This window comes from Bombus huntii, chromosome 16 (assembly GCF_024542735.1).
Source record: "Bombus huntii isolate Logan2020A chromosome 16, iyBomHunt1.1, whole genome shotgun sequence".
Taxonomy (NCBI): Eukaryota; Metazoa; Arthropoda; class Insecta; order Hymenoptera; family Apidae; genus Bombus; species Bombus huntii.
Genome location: NC_066253.1, coordinates 3,196,313 through 3,213,038, shown reverse-complemented (window position 1 = coordinate 3,213,038; position 16,726 = coordinate 3,196,313). Strand labels below are relative to the sequence as shown.

The window sequence follows — 16,726 nt, the reverse complement described above, 5'->3', positions numbered from 1 at the left end:
ACAGTTCTGATGACATCACACTTGATATATGGGAAACAAATATGAAGTTGCACTACAATTTTACGAAAGGAATTTCTATTTAATAAAAGCAATGGACAATTGTATATAATATATATATATATATATATATATATATATATATACAGAATAGACTTCTATTATAGTGAAAAACTTTAATATACAAGTTACTAAAATCTATGGTGTATCAATCTTAAACTTTCTTTTGTCCATTACTATATCTATTAAGTATTTAATAATTGTTCTTTCTATTCTAATGCTTTTTAATTATAGCAGAATTGAACTACAAAGTAACGAAGAAAAGTAGGAGCAACGTGGTAATGAAAAAAAAAAGAAAAGCCAGGAAATTTGAAACTAGTGATCCATTATGCAGCAAAGATATGTATGTAATTTGAGGTAAAGTAAATAATAATAGAGAGGAGAGCAATGTTTTTTTTAAACTCAGCAAAGCTAAGCTGAAAAAAGAAGAAAAGTAGAAGTAACACGGCAGCCAAGTAAAAAAGGAGGAAAGCTGAGAAACAAATGTTGAAAGTTGAAACTAATGGCGGAGTCGAGGCTACTAATTGCCATGGAAATTTCGCAGGGTCTGGTGAATTCGTTCAGGAGGTCCCGTGGCACAGTCGAGGTCGAGAGTTGAATCTAAATGATCCTGGTTCTCGGAAGGAGAGGACCATCAGGACACGCGACACTTCCCAAGTCGAAGGAAGCGTGCCCTTTCTTATTTTTTCCTCCTGCTTGGAACCCTGTGGTTGCTACGGGCCCCTGGAATCATCCTGGTGAAAGATTCATCGTTGCTGTTTCAGCGGACTCTGTATATGTTACCAACTGATGCAATTTGTAGATCTTTGATAAAAAAAAAAGGAGAAAACCAGTCTCCAGGGGTGAATTTTACAATAGAAATGACATAGGAAACAAAATCAATAACATAAGTAAAGTATCAAGTCAACTACTGATAATATCAATGTATATAGTTTTTAAAAATATTAGATAAAACATACAAAAATGTGGATAGCCTTAATAAATATTAAACATTATTAAATGTTAAATATTAAATTAAATATCAGTGTCAATAATATTGAGATATATTGATAACAATAATTATATTTTTAGTTTGATTTATAAGAAGATAAAAAGAAGAAATGTGTGTTGTATGTGGAGAAAATCACCGACGCCATTTTCTTTGGAATCCCCTTCATTTGGTCCGAACCAATTGTAAACGAGTCTCACCTGTACATTACCTCTCACCTCTGCCTTAGTCTCCTATTGGAGGATTAAGAGCAGGTAACAGGCAAGTGTCCCCACTAAGCTGTAATGGAGCTACTAGTACAAAATGAATCCTCTCTGGGAAGAGGAAAGTATTCTGTTTCATTTTCAAACATAAATTATCAATTTTTACTAATTTATGTAATGTTTCATTAAATATTTAATTATATTATTTAATTATTTTTTCATTTTTCTAGTGCAAAAAATTTCTTGAATTAAAAGAAGCATGGATTTATCAAGATTGATGTAAGCTAGTGGTTTTTCCGTATTGGAAACTGGAAATATATGTATAAGACATTTGTGACCAGGTGTGACAGACGTTTGCACTTGCATCCCTGACGGTGTATACGCCATGGACACGGATGGCTGCTAGGTTTCATCGAAACAGCTGTTGTCTGATGTTGTCCCTACCCGATGTCAGACTTGGAGCTATTAAAATTCAGCGAAATCTATCGCACCAACTCAGAACTAGCCGTAGCTCTTACTACATACTACATAATATTACAGTTAAGTGCATTTACTTCAATTTTCTCTTCACATACATTTTTTTCCAAAGAAGAATGCTCTTTCGCTCTGATTTTCTTAGCTTTATAGGTTTTTACGTTATTGTTCCTCCAATTTTAACTTCTTTTTTTAGCAAAACTCTATGAAAGTAAATTTCTTCTTTTATTTTATTTCTTTAAGCTCTTAATCACCTTTTACTTCATGCATTTTTTCTCTAAAACAGTTGCTTTCTTTTTTCTACAGTTTTGAGCTTCCTCTCTCTTAATAACTTCTACATTTCTTTTTATATCTTCTTTTTTCTTTAATATACTAAAAAGCATAGAAATCTAATGTGAATCTAACTGATCTCTTCCTTCCCCAGGTTCTCTTCCATTTTCTATTTTCTAACCTCAAACAGTCGGTGTGTCGAGCTCGTGAATTTTCGATAGGACTCGTCGTATTCGATAGCAGCCACGCTAAACGCACCGTGCCACGAATGTGTAACGAGAAACGACCGACCCTCTTTCTTTCTTTTTTCCCCATGAAGTCAGTTCGGGTCGCTGCTTTGAAATTGGCACGCGGGATGATTTTAGCTATTCGAAGTCTGGCGGAAAGGAAGGAGAACGCGTCGCGTTCGACCCGCTGGCGCCAACACGACAAAAACTTTTCATAATCGGCCGTGTCTCCCCTCGTTCTTTCGTTTCTGACTCCATCACATCGGCCTAGAAATCTAGGAATCCCCGCCTTTCTCTAATCTTTCTTCAGCTTGTTTTAATATCTGAATAATAGTAGTGAATAATCGCCAGAAATATTTTAACTTTGCCTCTTGATAAATTTTCTTCTAGTACCTTGCAGAGTGGTAGATGTAAATTTACTAAATACTAAGGAAGAATATTAATTACAACTCTATAATGTATTAGCATGACATTTTTTAATATCAAGCACTGAGGTTCAGATATTACTAAAAGTTCTTTACTGTTGTCGTTCAGATAATGAAAAAGATACAAAATTTAGTATTTAATATGTTTTATCTAGTGTTAACATAGTTTATTATTGTATCTAGTTTTAATATATAATATCTAATATCGTTAATATTTCAGTGACAACAATGAAGATTTTTAACCTCGATTTTTAATTGATTTCTTTCTTTTACTTTAATTATCCCCTTTAACGTGTGACTTATTTTATGTTTTATCTTATGCCTTATCTGTATGTCTTCTTTTTCTAACTTTAGCCTTTTCTTTTTATGTAGATATTTTATGGTGGATGAAAGGGAAGAGACATTACTAAAATTTCTTCAATGAATCTTCCAAGAAGGCTCTACTTCTGTGTCACAGCCTGGTGAGGACTTTCAGGAACCTGATCCAGTAGGAATTTTTTCTGAATGAATAACTCTTAACCATTCACTTAATCATACACGAACTTTCTCCTTACACTTTACAAAAAATCACATATACTCTTTTCTCTCTTTTATTTTATTTTTTAATGGTTTTACATCTTCATACACTTGCTTATTATTGTAGCAATGTAATGTAATTCTGTCGTGAATATTATTGCAGCATAATTAAGGTAATTATTCTTAGCAAATTTGTAGTTGAAAAATGGTAATTGATCTTCACTCTACTTATTATATATGTAGAATATTAACATTGACCAATATATGGGAACTCCCATAATAGATTAAAGGAAAAAAAATGAATTCCACCAAAGGAGCCGCCTTCAGCAATGGAAAAAAGGAAGAACAGGGATTTTAAAAGCGTTGCATAAAAAAGGGTCTCCCTTGGTCAAAGTACTATGTGCCACCCTGAGCAAGTAAAAGGGGTTGGTCCTCTAGAATAATCTAGAATATGGCCCCTTTTTATTTGGACACCGAAAATGGTCGCTGCGATGAGCTTTCTCGAGGTATAAATCAACAGTCTAGGAAAAACACACGGCGAGAGTCGTTCAACGCTGATATATGAACACGTGATTCATTAACAGCCACTGATGAAGTATGTGTTAATGAAGAGAATCCTCTTCTTCGTTCTCGTTCTATCCCCCAATTTTAAACCGTGTTTTCCCTATGAAATCACGTGGTTCAAACGTTATTTTCGAAGGAGAAATGGACGTAGAGCGATTTTAGGTTAATCCTCCTAATGTGAACCATCATGTTGTTTTTCCTTAAAACTTCTACCATACTGAAATTATTCTTCAATCTACTCTTTTTAGATAATCTATACTTATGCTTAATTGCATTATGTTCATTTATTCTTTGCTTATATTTTCTTTGTGAATATAATAATACTATGGTGAAATTACATTACATGTAGGAGAAATAGTAACTAAGAAATAATGAGTATCGGTATTGGAATGGTATGAGTATTGAAAATAATGAGTAACTTGGTTTTGGTTCAATAACGTTATAACAAATTTTCACTGCCTTGTTACAACAATAATTAAATATAAGAGGATACAAAATATATGAATATATGAAGATATATATGAAGAAATATATGAAGATACAAAATTAAGTATGTAATTTCCAAATTACACTGTAACAATAAATATTAACTTATAAATTTCATACAATCTGTTTCCAATAAAATTTTAATTTTAATAAAATATTTCTATTTTTAGGTTGATCATAGTAATCTGATTGGACACCAATGAGATTCAATCAACGAAGCAAGTCCAGCCTTTGCGTTTGGATAGTGGATGTGAAGGTAGAGGGTTGCTCTTCTATCCGTTTCTCTCCCATTCTTTTCTTGAAACCGACGACACGCAGTCGCGGAGGGGCGGCGCCTTCAAATGGTAGCACCCAGAGCGCAGACGCCTTCGGTTTCACAGCGTGCTTCCGGTAAGGGTGGCCCATAGAATTCCTTGGGGTGTCTAACGCCCCCGCAACACCAATCGTAAATTATTCAGGTTTTCAAGCCCCGCTCTCGACTCGTCCTAATTTATCTTTTTCGAACCCGTGACGACCTCGCCTTCGTTTTAATTAAAACCCACGCCGAAGAAATTCGTTATATGAATGAATTTTTACTTTTGGTTGAGGCCAAGTGATTTTTGGGTATTTTTGTATGAGAAATGATACAGTGAATATCTTCTGATGTTCATAAAAAGAAATATAGTTTCCTTTTCTGTTTAGAGTCTTGATCCTCTTTTATCAATGTGACAACTTCGACTGGATTTTAATTAAAATCCGCGCTAAAGAAATTCATCAGATGAATTTTTAGTTTTAGATAAGATTAAAGAAGAAGTTTACAACAAAGTCCTCTATCAACACCAATTTAATCTCTTCTTTGCTACATTTATTCTTCTTGTTGATGAATAATTCGTTAAAAGATTTTTTTATTCAACAGAAATCTTCTACCAAAACTCTTCATCGGTATCGCATCTTTTCCTTTCTCTTTTTCTCTATTTTTCCTACCAATAACAATTTTCTTTCCTTTATCGCCAAATATCGACTGAAATATTTCTTCTTTTCCAGGCTTCAACTAGAGCAACAATCTCGACTATCAGAAATCTTTCGACCGTTCTGAAATAAACCAGGAGAGCACGTCGGGGCTTCCCATTCGCCTTCGAAAATGTGTTTACACGGCACTATACACTTCACCGGAATAATTCTCGATGTCTTTTTGCTCCGTACGAAAACGAACGAGTTTTCCTTGGCGCCTGTATTGTGAGGTCCGCGATTTCGCGGTATCGCCTGAGTAAATTCCATCCATCGGCGGGGGTGGCGGCTGTTACAATTTACTGTTTCCACGTTCCGATCTATTTTAATTATTGCCGGCGAGGTTAGCCGCGAAAAATTCCATAAATCTTCGTCTGCTGCGGTAATTAGCGGGAATACTTTCGACTAGCGGGCATAAATCCCGCAATTCCTTCCAGGAACCTCGGAACATTGACGACACGAGGTGCAACACAGATCCAGTGTCTCTCAAGTAACCGAATTTTTCAAATTGAAGTGACTAAAAGTTCATTTCAGAATGTTTTACGCGATAATTATTGAAGAGGAAAGAGGAAGATAACTGGAATTAAGAGATTATTGCAATTTTAATTAACGATTGTCAATTGTTTATTGATTATTTATTGTAGGAAAATTATAGAGTGGCTGAAAAATGGTCAGAAGTTGATTTAAAATCTTGTTACAATTTTTTAAATAATAATTGAAGAAGAAAGGAGAAGAGAATGGGAATTGACAATCAGTATGGATTATTTATCATGAAGCAAATTTACAATATAAAATTCTCCTATTCTATCTTAAAATCTTTTGTTAAAGATTCTTTAGGAAAGACTAGCTTAGAAATTTCTGGTTCTTATGAATTTTTAGGAAATTAATTACCGGGGAAAGCCAATTTGAGGTGCTATGTCACGGAGTGATCATTTGAAAAATGGAGGGACGTCGCGTAAATCGGTATTATAGAGGTTTGAACGGCTGTAACTGTTCTTAATTCGCGGGGACGTTTATTTGCTGCACTCCGGGGCAATATAATTCGACGCGTTTCCGCTATTTTTATCGTTTCGTGATTCATTTTCCCTACTATTAAAAAGAATTATTGCCTTCGAGTCTCAGAACGTGTTACTGCAACGACACCTTCCTGTCTTTTTATAATCTCTTCATTCCTAACCTCCAAGTAACTCGTTTTACACTTATTTAAACTACCATAGATTAATCATATCTTCTTTTATTTCCAGAAAGACACATACTTCTAATTTCTTCAATATCATTCTTGAATTAATACTCATTCAAACATGCCCGCATCTTCATACAGAGAAGTATAAATCAGTTATTAATTCACGCATCTTGTATTCAAGAGTAAATTTTATTTAAGAACGTTTCAGGATGAAAAATATTGGAAGAAACTGTTTTCGAATGGTAAAAATACTTTTCATTGTCGAAAGAGTGGAAACTGTGCTGAAGATAATAATCGCTTTCCGTTCGCCGTAAATCTCTCCTTATGAACGGTGGCGATAGGGTTTGCCTGCACGAAAATAGAGTTTTTTCCTGGCCCTCGTAAAATATTTATATGCGCAAATAGTGGAGAGCCGGGTAGAAAACGGGGCTGAACGAAAAGAAGACATAGATAAGAGACTCATGGAATTTATTCTCCTTCTTCTGTGTTGTTTTTCACCCCGGAAATATCTCTCTGGTCGGCACATGAGATTTTCCTTGCGAAAAAGTCAACGTCACTCGTGATTTTTACTTTGATCTCTCACGACTTTTCATCCGACGCTTATCGTTTCAATCTCTTTATCTTTAAATACGGTAAAAATACTGTTACATTGAGGAAGAAACAGTTCCCTCCCAGTTTACAAAAGAAATCATTTAAAATTAACAATCTTTGGTTACAAGCAACATTTCTTCTTTTACATTAAGCTACGTTCATGAATTTTAAGTTAAGAAAAAATATGTAAAATGTCTTGGAGTAAAGAAAGTGGAATTTTTTAGTTGTCTTCTCTATTGGATGAAGCTCTAAAATCCTTTCCTGTGCAGATGTTGACGGCAAAGTATCTAGGGAATCGAAGAGGTGACAAAATCGGCCCTTCGGTTTTAATAGAGAAGTGGACCCATTACGCTATCGCTTGAAAAAGCCGTTATTCATGTTGGACAGCTGTTTCCTTGGTTAAAAAAAGGTTGCTGTCGCTTTTTGAAAGAAACGAGTGTGAAGTGATCATCCAAAATGGGCAAAGAAGTTTTTTAAATTCACCTTTTTTAAGAAAATTGAACTTGCAACAAAAAGAAGACCTAACAATCATTATTTCACTGAAAATCGTATAATTTTATTTAAATTATGTTTTTTAAGAGTATCTTAAAAAATTTATTTCTTGAGGTGAAGTTCCTTTTTTATTAATATTGAAAGTGGATTATGCAATGGAAGTAGTCGGTCAGATCTTTGTTAGAAAACCGTTCCGACTTTTCAGTCCCGCCTCCCAAACAGGAAATTAGTTGCCGACAGGCGGTTCGAATTATACATTTCTCGGTAAAGACCTCCTTTTTCTATCTTCCGCCTTGATTTTGCTTCATCGGCCACATCAAAGCAAAATCATATCCATTTCTTTTTTTTCAATTCATTTTTCATCGATTTATCCCAAAATTTTATAAACATTTACGTCACATTAAAACTAATGTATTATTAAAATAAAGTTTAGGTTATAAATTGTAACATAGCTTTAATACAGTATCTAACTGCAGATATCGTGATAAAGATTCCATTGGTTTCTATTTTACTTACCTAACCTCCAGTGAGCTTTTTATGCAAGCTTACTGTGTGAGAGGAGAGAAGTTGTCGACGTGTTCCCTCGACAGCTGCCACCACTATAAGATCCGGTTCACACGAGTCTCCTCACTTGTCTCCCCTTGATCTTCTTTTTACACTTTTATAAGAGCTTTCTGAAAACTGTGCGTGACACTATCACCAAATTTCTTCTTCTTCGTTCACTTTTCTTTGTTGCATTATACCGTAATTGATCTTAGTTAATTGATTATTCGTTGATAATTTCATCATTTTATTGGCAATAGCTGGTAATAGTGTTACGAGATGGATGATGAAATAACCTTTCATTTGCAGAACTGAAAGAGCCACCTCATGCGCGAACTTTTTGCCAGAGAAGCACTTATCAAGGACGTTCAATTTGCAATACACTTGTATGGTGACAGTGTTGGTGTAAGTCGGTAAACAGGAAAACACTGTGCGCATTCATTCCTCTCTACTGACCCACATTCGCAGAAGTCGCTATCTTTTCTTCTGCTTCTCTTCTCTACCCTCGAACAATCAGCTATAAGTCAAGCCAGCCACGGCTCGTTGATCTGTCGTTTCTCCTTGCTCAGGATCGTACGAATCACTTTTTGCACCTTGCATTTATCTTTATTCGAAGAAAAAAGTGGTACCATATCGATAATTCATTTCTCCAGTTATTTTATTTTTAGTTCTAGTTATTTTCAGGTAAGAAAGCTGTTTTTGTTTCGTAACGTCATGTAAGTATGTAATTAAGTAAAAGTAAATAACTGGATAAAATATTAAATATAAGATTTAAGACACTGGAACTATTTTTAGAGAATATAGTTAAATTTATTTTTTTGTACAGAATTATTAAAAAAAGAAAGTGATTATATTTGATCCGCAGCAGTTGTCCAACAATAACAAATAAATAGATAAGATATTAAATAAAAGATTTAAGGTCCTAGAATTATTTTTAAAAAATATATAATTGAATTTGTTAGATATACTTATTGGAAAATTTAGAGGAAGAGGATTTAGAAAATTAGATTTAGAAAAAAGTAATTCTGATGTTTTTGCAACATCTTAACTAGAATTTTTTCTTTCAGAGATCCTTATAAGTGGCGACGCGACGCAACGTCACTGGATCATTCGTCTGCACGTCAACTTTCTTCCGTTTCATTTTTGTCGACGTCCAGTCACTATTTTCGACTAATTTACTAATTCGAATCGGAACTAGCAGGATCCCCGACGACGTTCGATTCAAAGAAATACATTTGTACGGATGTTAGGAAACATCAAAGCACGTCACATTGTCGGACGTCCCTCTGAATGTGTTTCTTCTTTTATACTCGAGGAAAGTAAAGTGAAACCAACGTAAAGTGAAACCTTTCAGTAGAGATGTAACTATAATAAGAAAAGTGAAAAGAATTAGAAATTGAGAAAGAGTTACCAGAAATATATTTTTTAACCTCTCTGATTTTGATATTGCAGAATTTATATCATAATTTAATATTTCAGAATTTTAATATGCCTATTTTAATGTTGCATGAAGGAGATATTTGATAAAGTTGTAACAAGGTTGGTTACTGAATGTAAGAAGTAAAATCAGGAGGAAAAAAAGAAGCAGTAGTCGGGTCGAGTAAGTACATTTATGGGTCGTATCTTGGTAGATAGTATTCATTAGGGACACCGAATACGCGTCAGCGGACAGGATAAAAAAAATGGAAAAAATGATTCGATCTACACTCGTGGGAAGTCTGTGATCTTCCTAAAGGCGACTATAAATCAATGCAGTATTTAAGATTGGCCTGATGCAGATCTCTTAATATCAAAATGAAATATCGAATTACATTTTGCTTTCTTTATCTTATATTATCTATTAATGGCAATTATTTTATTATTTTATCTATTAATGGAAATGGAAGAAAAATACTAATTATTGAAATAAAATTAAAGAAAGTTGTAACGATAACACGCAACATTTTTACAGTAATAATTTTTTAGCTTAAAAAAATAATCAAATATTTATAAAAAATATATTCTATAAGCTTCTATAAAAGAAATAATTTATTAAAAAATAATAAATTTTATGAACTCTACACAACTCTAAAAAAAAAAGAAAAGTAAAATTTTGATGTCAAAACAATATTTTATACTTTTTCGTATTTTAAAGTATTTAGTAAAATTGTCGGAGAATGTAACGCGACAGTCGTATATCATCATTTTCTCTGACAGATTTCAGGGACCGTCATTTCATTGTTTTTTCTCCTTTTCTGCTGAAAGATGATCGATTTGTGACGGTCAGGTCGAAAGAAAACGTGGAAAAGGTCAGGACATCGCAAAGATCATACATGGAGCTCAGGTCAATGTCGAAACGATCACCACCTTACACGCATAACGAACAGAGGTTCATGAACTTGCAGAATGCCTGCACGACAAAGAAACAAAATGGTCCTTTTTCCACAATATTCCTTCTTCACTTCAAATATATTTTTTCATCTTCCTCTTCATCTGTTTTAGTCTTAAAATTTCAATTTTTCAATTTAATAATTTTAGAAATTTTAAAGATTCTTGACAGAAATTTTTAAGTTTTAATTTTCATCTTTAAAGATTAATTTTTCTTTAAAAATTAAAGGTTTAAGTAAAATCAAAGTAGAGGAGGAGGACAATTCACCAACAGTGATAGTCAGAGATGTATGTGTCTTTCCAAAATGTAAATACTTTGTCTACTCTGTCTGTGGGCTCCTGATATGCTTCCTCTGTATTGTTTGGATCAGCCTCGTGTTCCCTTATCCTATGCATGCTTCTTGTATTGTAAAATGGTATTTCAATTCTTCATATTTACTCTTTATACATATGCTTGCAAGTAATAGTAATAAAAATTTGTTTATATTAATATTTCAGTAAAATTTACTCTTTTTATGGAGTTTTCTTTATTTTAATTCTTTCTACTGATATACAGTTGGCAATAACAACCAGAAAAAGGAATTAATACATATATATTGATATTTCGTCCCAATATGTTTCTTTTATAAATTTTTCTTACTCTGACTAATTAGATATATCGTTCATGTATCACCAACATCCTATCCTTTATATACTTCATTTTTGTAAGAAAACGTGCTGCTGCATCAAATGAAGTAGCATAAATGTTTTGTCTATAACCCTAAAAGCTTGGGAAAAATTGTTTTATGATAACGTCTACTCTGCAAGTAATCCTGTGCATAAAGCAACTGAATATTAGCCAGCAATGGTAAGGCTCGTATATTTTTCTTTGGCTGGATGACACCGCTTGAAAAATATACGAGCCACACTTTTCAAGCCCATGAGAACGTCGCGCGTGTTATTTCGGTGCTCCCCTTTGAACTTCCACGCTGCCAAAAGACGATAAAAATTTTCACGAATAAAACAGTCGATTTCGGATTAAATATACCTTACCTAGTTCCGTGGATAATCGTGGAAAATTTTGTCATTATTTTCTAGCGACTTTTCTTATCGGCCTTATATCGAAAAAGATATTTTGAAATAATTTGTTTCTTTTTTTATTATAGGAAATTTGGTGATCCATGCAAGTATGTTATGCAGAAATTTAGGAGTCAGATACTTAATTGGTCGTCCTGTGTGAATTGTGGCCCACGTGGTGGTAGATGTCTATATACAGTAAAAAATAATTTTTATTTAAATATTAATAATTTTTTATTTCAAAATGTATAATGTTTAACTTTGGCTTTGTAGCTCAAGGAACCAAAACCAAGTGAGAGTAACATAATTAAAGCTATTCATCTTGCTTCAAATTTGAAGACTACGGAAACCATCAAAATTGATTTTGATGAAATTAACAAAACTTGCATAGCAACGGTATATCTAATTTTTTAACTCGTGAATTATAATTTTTTAAATTATTTCTTTTTATTATTGAAGGGAGAATCCGTGTCAAATGAATGGTTCAGGATTTTCGATTATGGCACAAATTACTGCAATTTGCATAATTTAGTAACCGAGATTGGTTTTGATAAAAGTTCAAAGTTCTTGGAATTGACAAGCAATGCAGTTTGCACACAGTACAATATGGCAGTTTGTGGCTGAAAAATATTGCTTTGACTTTTCTTTGCCATTTATGAAATGTTTTCATTTAATTAGTATACATACGTACATTTGTTGATATTTTTAAATAAAGCTGCAAATACACTTTTTCCGGTTTTATTAATGTTGATTTTACAATAAAAGAGTTTATAAAAATAAATTACAATTATATTTAATACAAAATACATGCTTCTTACAAAGAACTATAATATAAAGTGCATAGCATTATATTATGTACAATTTTGTCTTTTTATAAACTACAATATTTGTCATGTTGAGAATGTAGAAGACAATGCTTCAAAGGCACTATATTGATGTTAAAATTACGGACATTTATGAAGTTCAAGAAATTGTCTAATTGATAAAATAATTTTATATCTAATTATTTAGTTTAATTGATTAACGTATTACGTTTACAAACGGTTCAATTCTCGATAGAAGTAATTTTAATTAACTTAATGTAACAAACTAACCTAACATTATGTTAAAAAATTTATCAGTTACCCATTGAGTGTCAAAAGGAATGTTTGCTGCAATACAGACCACTTATTGCATATAACCGACACCTTCTGCCACTTAGTGTTATGCCATTACATATCGCTCTCGATGATGTTGAAGAAATACTAAGATTAAAAAGAATCATTTTATTGTCGATAACAAAATTCTACTTTGTTAGTACTTTTGAATCAGAGATACCTTCTGGAGGGTGAATGTTGACGAGAATAAGAAGACCTGCTGACAGAATTTTCAACTTTTTTTAATCTTCGCCTTAGATCATTGGCATCGACTAGAAGTTCAAGGTCATCGATACTTCCGTTGTTTTCATTCATTAAATTTGAATGTTCAAAGTATGTATTATCTTCGGACATACTTGGATACTCTTGTTCGTAATTACAAACGAGGTCTTCGCGATTTCTCCTCGAGGAAGTGTACGAACAGGACAATTCCTCGCGTGGCATTAATCTTTGCTTACTCCACGAAGTTGCTGCTTGTATCAGCGAACTAAACTTTTCTGAAAATTGCAATTAATTATTTTAATGAAGAAAATATGATATATATCACTTTTGAACTTACGGATAGATCGGTTTATTTGATAACGGACAAATCTATAAATTTTCCATGTACTCCTCTTCAAATTTGTGTAGAAAGATATTGGAAGATGACGTGATTGAGCAGTGTAAGAAGAAGAAACATATTCTGCGGTACTATTCGCATGACCATTTTTGTAGACGGTTTGAATCGGATCTGACCGCGTTTCTCTTCTTTTTGCACCAAATAAACGTTGAATTCCAACCATTAGGAAATGCACTAAGAAATAAAAATATTAAAATAAAATGTATATTGACTCTATAAATATTTTTCTTGTATAATACATACTCATTGTGATTAAAAATATTAATACACTCATTGATACAAAGTCCAAACAAGCATCCATGCCATGCTTCAAGAAAGATACTAAGTTTAACGGTACAAGTCCCAGAATAGTGACTCTAGTTAGCAGTGGTGCATGAAGGAATGCAGCAATTACCATGGCAAATAATAAGTAAACAATGTGCAAGCTTATACGATATACTTGATGCATTTGTTCTCCTGAAAAATTAGAAAATTTAATTATCCATCTTAATGAGGTTTCCTTTTTTTATGCTACAATATTCATAGTTTCCAAAATTATAATTACCAGTATCACCAATGTAATTGGTCAGCCAATTAAGCTTCTCATCTATCTCTGCACGCATAGTATTTGTTATATTCCAAATATATTGAATGGTGTCATTAATTTGACCTAATTTTTGTAAAGTTTGTTCATATTGAACAAGTGCTGCTTCATGTTGTGCGAAAATTCGATCTGTACTAGATTCTATTTTGTCCCAGATCAATTGTGCTTGTAACTGAATGTTTAATAAATCCTCTAGTATTTCTTTATGGTTTTCGCTACGTTCGATAGCTTGTTGCTCCAAATTTTTATTTGCCTCCTCTACAAAAGATTAAATTAATTGAATGTTACCAATCACAAATATTTTAGATTTTGATTCATTTAAATAATTACCTAATTTCCTTCTGATATCGTCCGCCATTGCCGCAAGTTGTGTGTGTCCAGATCGAATCAAAGCTTTTTCGTTGTTCAGTTCTCTTAAATTTGTTGTCACGAGATTATGAGCTGATGCTTGTGCATCTTTTAAACGCTTTTGCTGTTCTAATAACGCTTTATTACCGTCTGACAAAGACGATAGAGCTTCTACAGTTTGTTCTTCTAGACGATCTTGACCTTCCTAAAAAAATATTCAATGATAAAATAATGTTAACGTTCAGAGCTTATACACTATTTTATACACTCACTTTTAATGAACTCAGTGTCTTAATTTGTGTGTGCGCAGTTTGCATTAATTTGTTCACAGTCAATTCTGTAAGAGCACGAAATTGAGTACTGCGAGCTGCATAACAAACTGCTCTGGCTCTATTACTCATTAAATGGTATGCATTCCACATATCTGCATCCATATCTGTGGTACATTGTTTTAGTGACTGCAAAAAATACAATTGTATTCACCTTATAAATTTTGAACAAAAAGATTTCCATAGTATTACGTATTTTTTTAACTTCACTATATACAAATAACAGAAACACTAAATTTTTAGTACTGTTACATAAAGTTCAACTGATTAGCTTCATGTACAAACAGGGACTGTACTTTATATTATGAAGCTTGAAACTAGGAAGACCTTAGTGGTGGTCTATGTATTTTGTAAGTGGGGGAAATGCAAGTCTGAACATGTTTCATACCACCCTTCCACATGTAATTTCACAGACAGTGGTGTATATTTAGATATTTTGTATACTTGAATTCAGTCCCCTTCTTCAATGCATAATATCATTAACAAAATAAAGTTTATAGAAATTATATACATGAAATTAAAAGTGGAAAACAGTTGAAGCTTCCAATTTTTACATTGCTATAAAAAATAAAGAATTTATTGTAAAAAGATAATAAAATTTTACCATTTCCTCAGTACATGGAAATATTTTCCTGCCCTCCACTGCAGACTGACAATTCAAAAGATTAACACTCAGTTTGGCAAGTTGTTCCTCACTCAACTCAGAGCAAGAGGTTTTAATCTTCATAATAACTTTATGTTGGCAAGTTTCTAAAGGCGATGACACTTGAATTTCTGTAAACTTTGCAGCTTCTTGAAGGAACTTCTCATCCTCTGTCATAGATTCATAAGGAATAGAAATCAATGGAACACCATCTGCTACCAAGACAGTAGTATCATCTGTATCCTTTCCCCAAATCCATTTAAATACCGAAGCATAATCGCCTTGACAAGTTATTGACATAAGTGACAAAACCAATAAATGTATATACACCATCCTGCTTTGTTTTTCTGGAAAGATGACAAACAAATTCAACAATTGATATTATTTATGGAATACTGAATGACTTTTAAATGATTATCAGTATTAAATTACCTAAAATAAAAGTTGAGAAAAATTGACTTCTAAATGATATTGAGCAAATAATCAGAATATAGAATTAAAAATCATAATTTTAGATTTACGACGTTAAAAATACTCAGTTTCTTTCGCAATGTTATATCACCTTCACCGATGTAAAATATATGCTATAAAATATTAAAACATTATTGTTGAGAAAACCGAGTGCTTCATTCATTCCACCGGAAATTTTATAGTAGTAGTGGGTGACAAACGAAAATAGCTGCTTCACAGGTGAGATACAATCAACCGTTTACTTATTCTCGTTGTGCTTGGACTTTGCAACGGTTATAGCGCTGCAGTTCAGTGGCGGAGAAATTAGAAAGTGAAATCAAACTTTCTTACATAATATTTGGTAATATCTATTTAATTTCCAGTTAACCTCGTTCCAATATAAATAATCACAAAAAATTATTACAATATATGATATAAATACTATACATATGGAATTTCAATATTAATTGTGAAGCATATTAACTAAGTATGTATTCGAGAGATTTGAATTTTTTCCAAGATACGATTTAAGCACCAACCAATCAGAAGCCCACTTTTATTAATGTTACCTGCGCAGTTTGAGTGAACCAATCAGAGCATTTCCCGGCTACCGAATCGCTTGCGCAGATCGGTCTCGCGTTGCTTGCAATACCGCGAATATGTTTGTGATGTCGCAAATTCATAATTTTGTAAGTTAGTTATGCCGAAAATAGTGTTAAATGTGCATCGTGGAAGTTTTCGAAATACGCTGTATGCTGTTTCGGTGAGTCAGAAACATAAATGTCACTCTGAGTTACCTTTCATTGAATAATTTGCTAATAGTAAATATGTAGTGCATATATTGGGTGTCCTTTGAAATTTGTATTAAATAAAATCAAATAAAGGACGCTATCGAAGCAATACTTTTTGATTTCTCAGAGTTCGTAGCATTTTAAGTTTTGAAAAAAAAAGTAGTTTCTAATACATATTTGTTTATTTCAATTTTAGTATATAAAAGGTTTTATACATAAAAGTTATATTATCTATTATATAGTGCTATACAGGGTATCTCAAGGTTTAACAGCCAAATTTTGTCAGTATATTGTATGGATAAAATCAAGTAAAGAGTGTTAAGGACACAGCTAATTTGCAGCTGTATTAAAAAATTAAAAAAATATTGACAAAGTTTGACTGTTAAATTCTGAAATAC

At 32.8% G+C, this 16,726-nt stretch overlaps 3 protein-coding genes and 1 long non-coding RNA gene across 19 annotated transcripts in view; 2 read left to right on the top strand and 2 right to left on the bottom strand.

Annotated features, from left to right (window-relative positions):
• Nucleotides 1–8,328, bottom strand: part of LOC126874575 (uncharacterized) — a 35,221-nt gene extending 26,893 nt beyond the window's left edge. Inside the window, exons 1-2 of the long non-coding RNA XR_007692877.1 lie at nucleotides 8,207–8,328; nucleotides 7,980–8,137 (exon numbers count right to left, since the gene is read on the bottom strand). This is a non-coding gene — a long non-coding RNA (uncharacterized LOC126874575). The remainder of the gene's footprint in view (nucleotides 1–7,979; nucleotides 8,138–8,206) is intronic.
• On the top strand, nucleotides 133–12,155 carry LOC126874565 (uncharacterized). Of its 16 annotated transcripts, XR_007692857.1 has the most exons (8): nucleotides 1,307–4,274; nucleotides 4,381–4,600; nucleotides 5,234–5,540; nucleotides 5,635–5,687; nucleotides 6,442–6,522; nucleotides 6,589–9,606; nucleotides 11,519–11,627; nucleotides 11,703–12,029. XR_007692857.1 is itself a non-coding variant. In XM_050636803.1 (6 exons), exons 2-6 carry the CDS (start codon nucleotides 10,319–10,321, stop codon nucleotides 12,051–12,053), a joined length of 684 nt encoding a protein of 227 aa, XP_050492760.1. In that variant the 5' UTR covers nucleotides 9,459–9,606; nucleotides 10,203–10,318; the 3' UTR covers nucleotides 12,054–12,155. The 16 variants fall into 16 exon arrangements, 1 of the variants encoding a protein (XP_050492760.1); XR_007692846.1 differs by adding exons at nucleotides 133–947; nucleotides 1,129–1,299 and having other exon boundaries at nucleotides 1,590–4,274; nucleotides 5,234–9,606; XR_007692845.1 differs by having other exon boundaries at nucleotides 5,234–5,687.
• Nucleotides 12,156–12,261: 106 nt separating this feature from the next.
• On the bottom strand, nucleotides 12,262–15,850 carry LOC126874496 (protein brambleberry-like). Its single transcript, XM_050636655.1, has 9 exons — nucleotides 15,520–15,850; nucleotides 15,049–15,434; nucleotides 14,388–14,573; nucleotides 14,098–14,320; nucleotides 13,729–14,025; nucleotides 13,428–13,640; nucleotides 13,125–13,358; nucleotides 12,747–13,062; nucleotides 12,262–12,673 (listed from the first exon to the last, which is right to left on the bottom strand). The coding sequence occupies exons 2-9, from the start codon at nucleotides 15,418–15,420 to the stop codon at nucleotides 12,565–12,567; spliced, it is 1,950 nt and encodes a 649-aa protein (XP_050492612.1). The 5' UTR covers nucleotides 15,421–15,434; nucleotides 15,520–15,850; the 3' UTR covers nucleotides 12,262–12,564.
• A 300-nt stretch (nucleotides 15,851–16,150) lies between these two features.
• The window catches only part of LOC126874508 (PDF receptor), an 83,261-nt gene continuing 82,685 nt past the window's right edge, over nucleotides 16,151–16,726 (top strand). The window contains exon 1 of the mRNA XM_050636687.1: nucleotides 16,151–16,300. The gene's annotated coding sequence lies outside the window, so the exon portion shown is untranslated. The remainder of the gene's footprint in view (nucleotides 16,301–16,726) is intronic.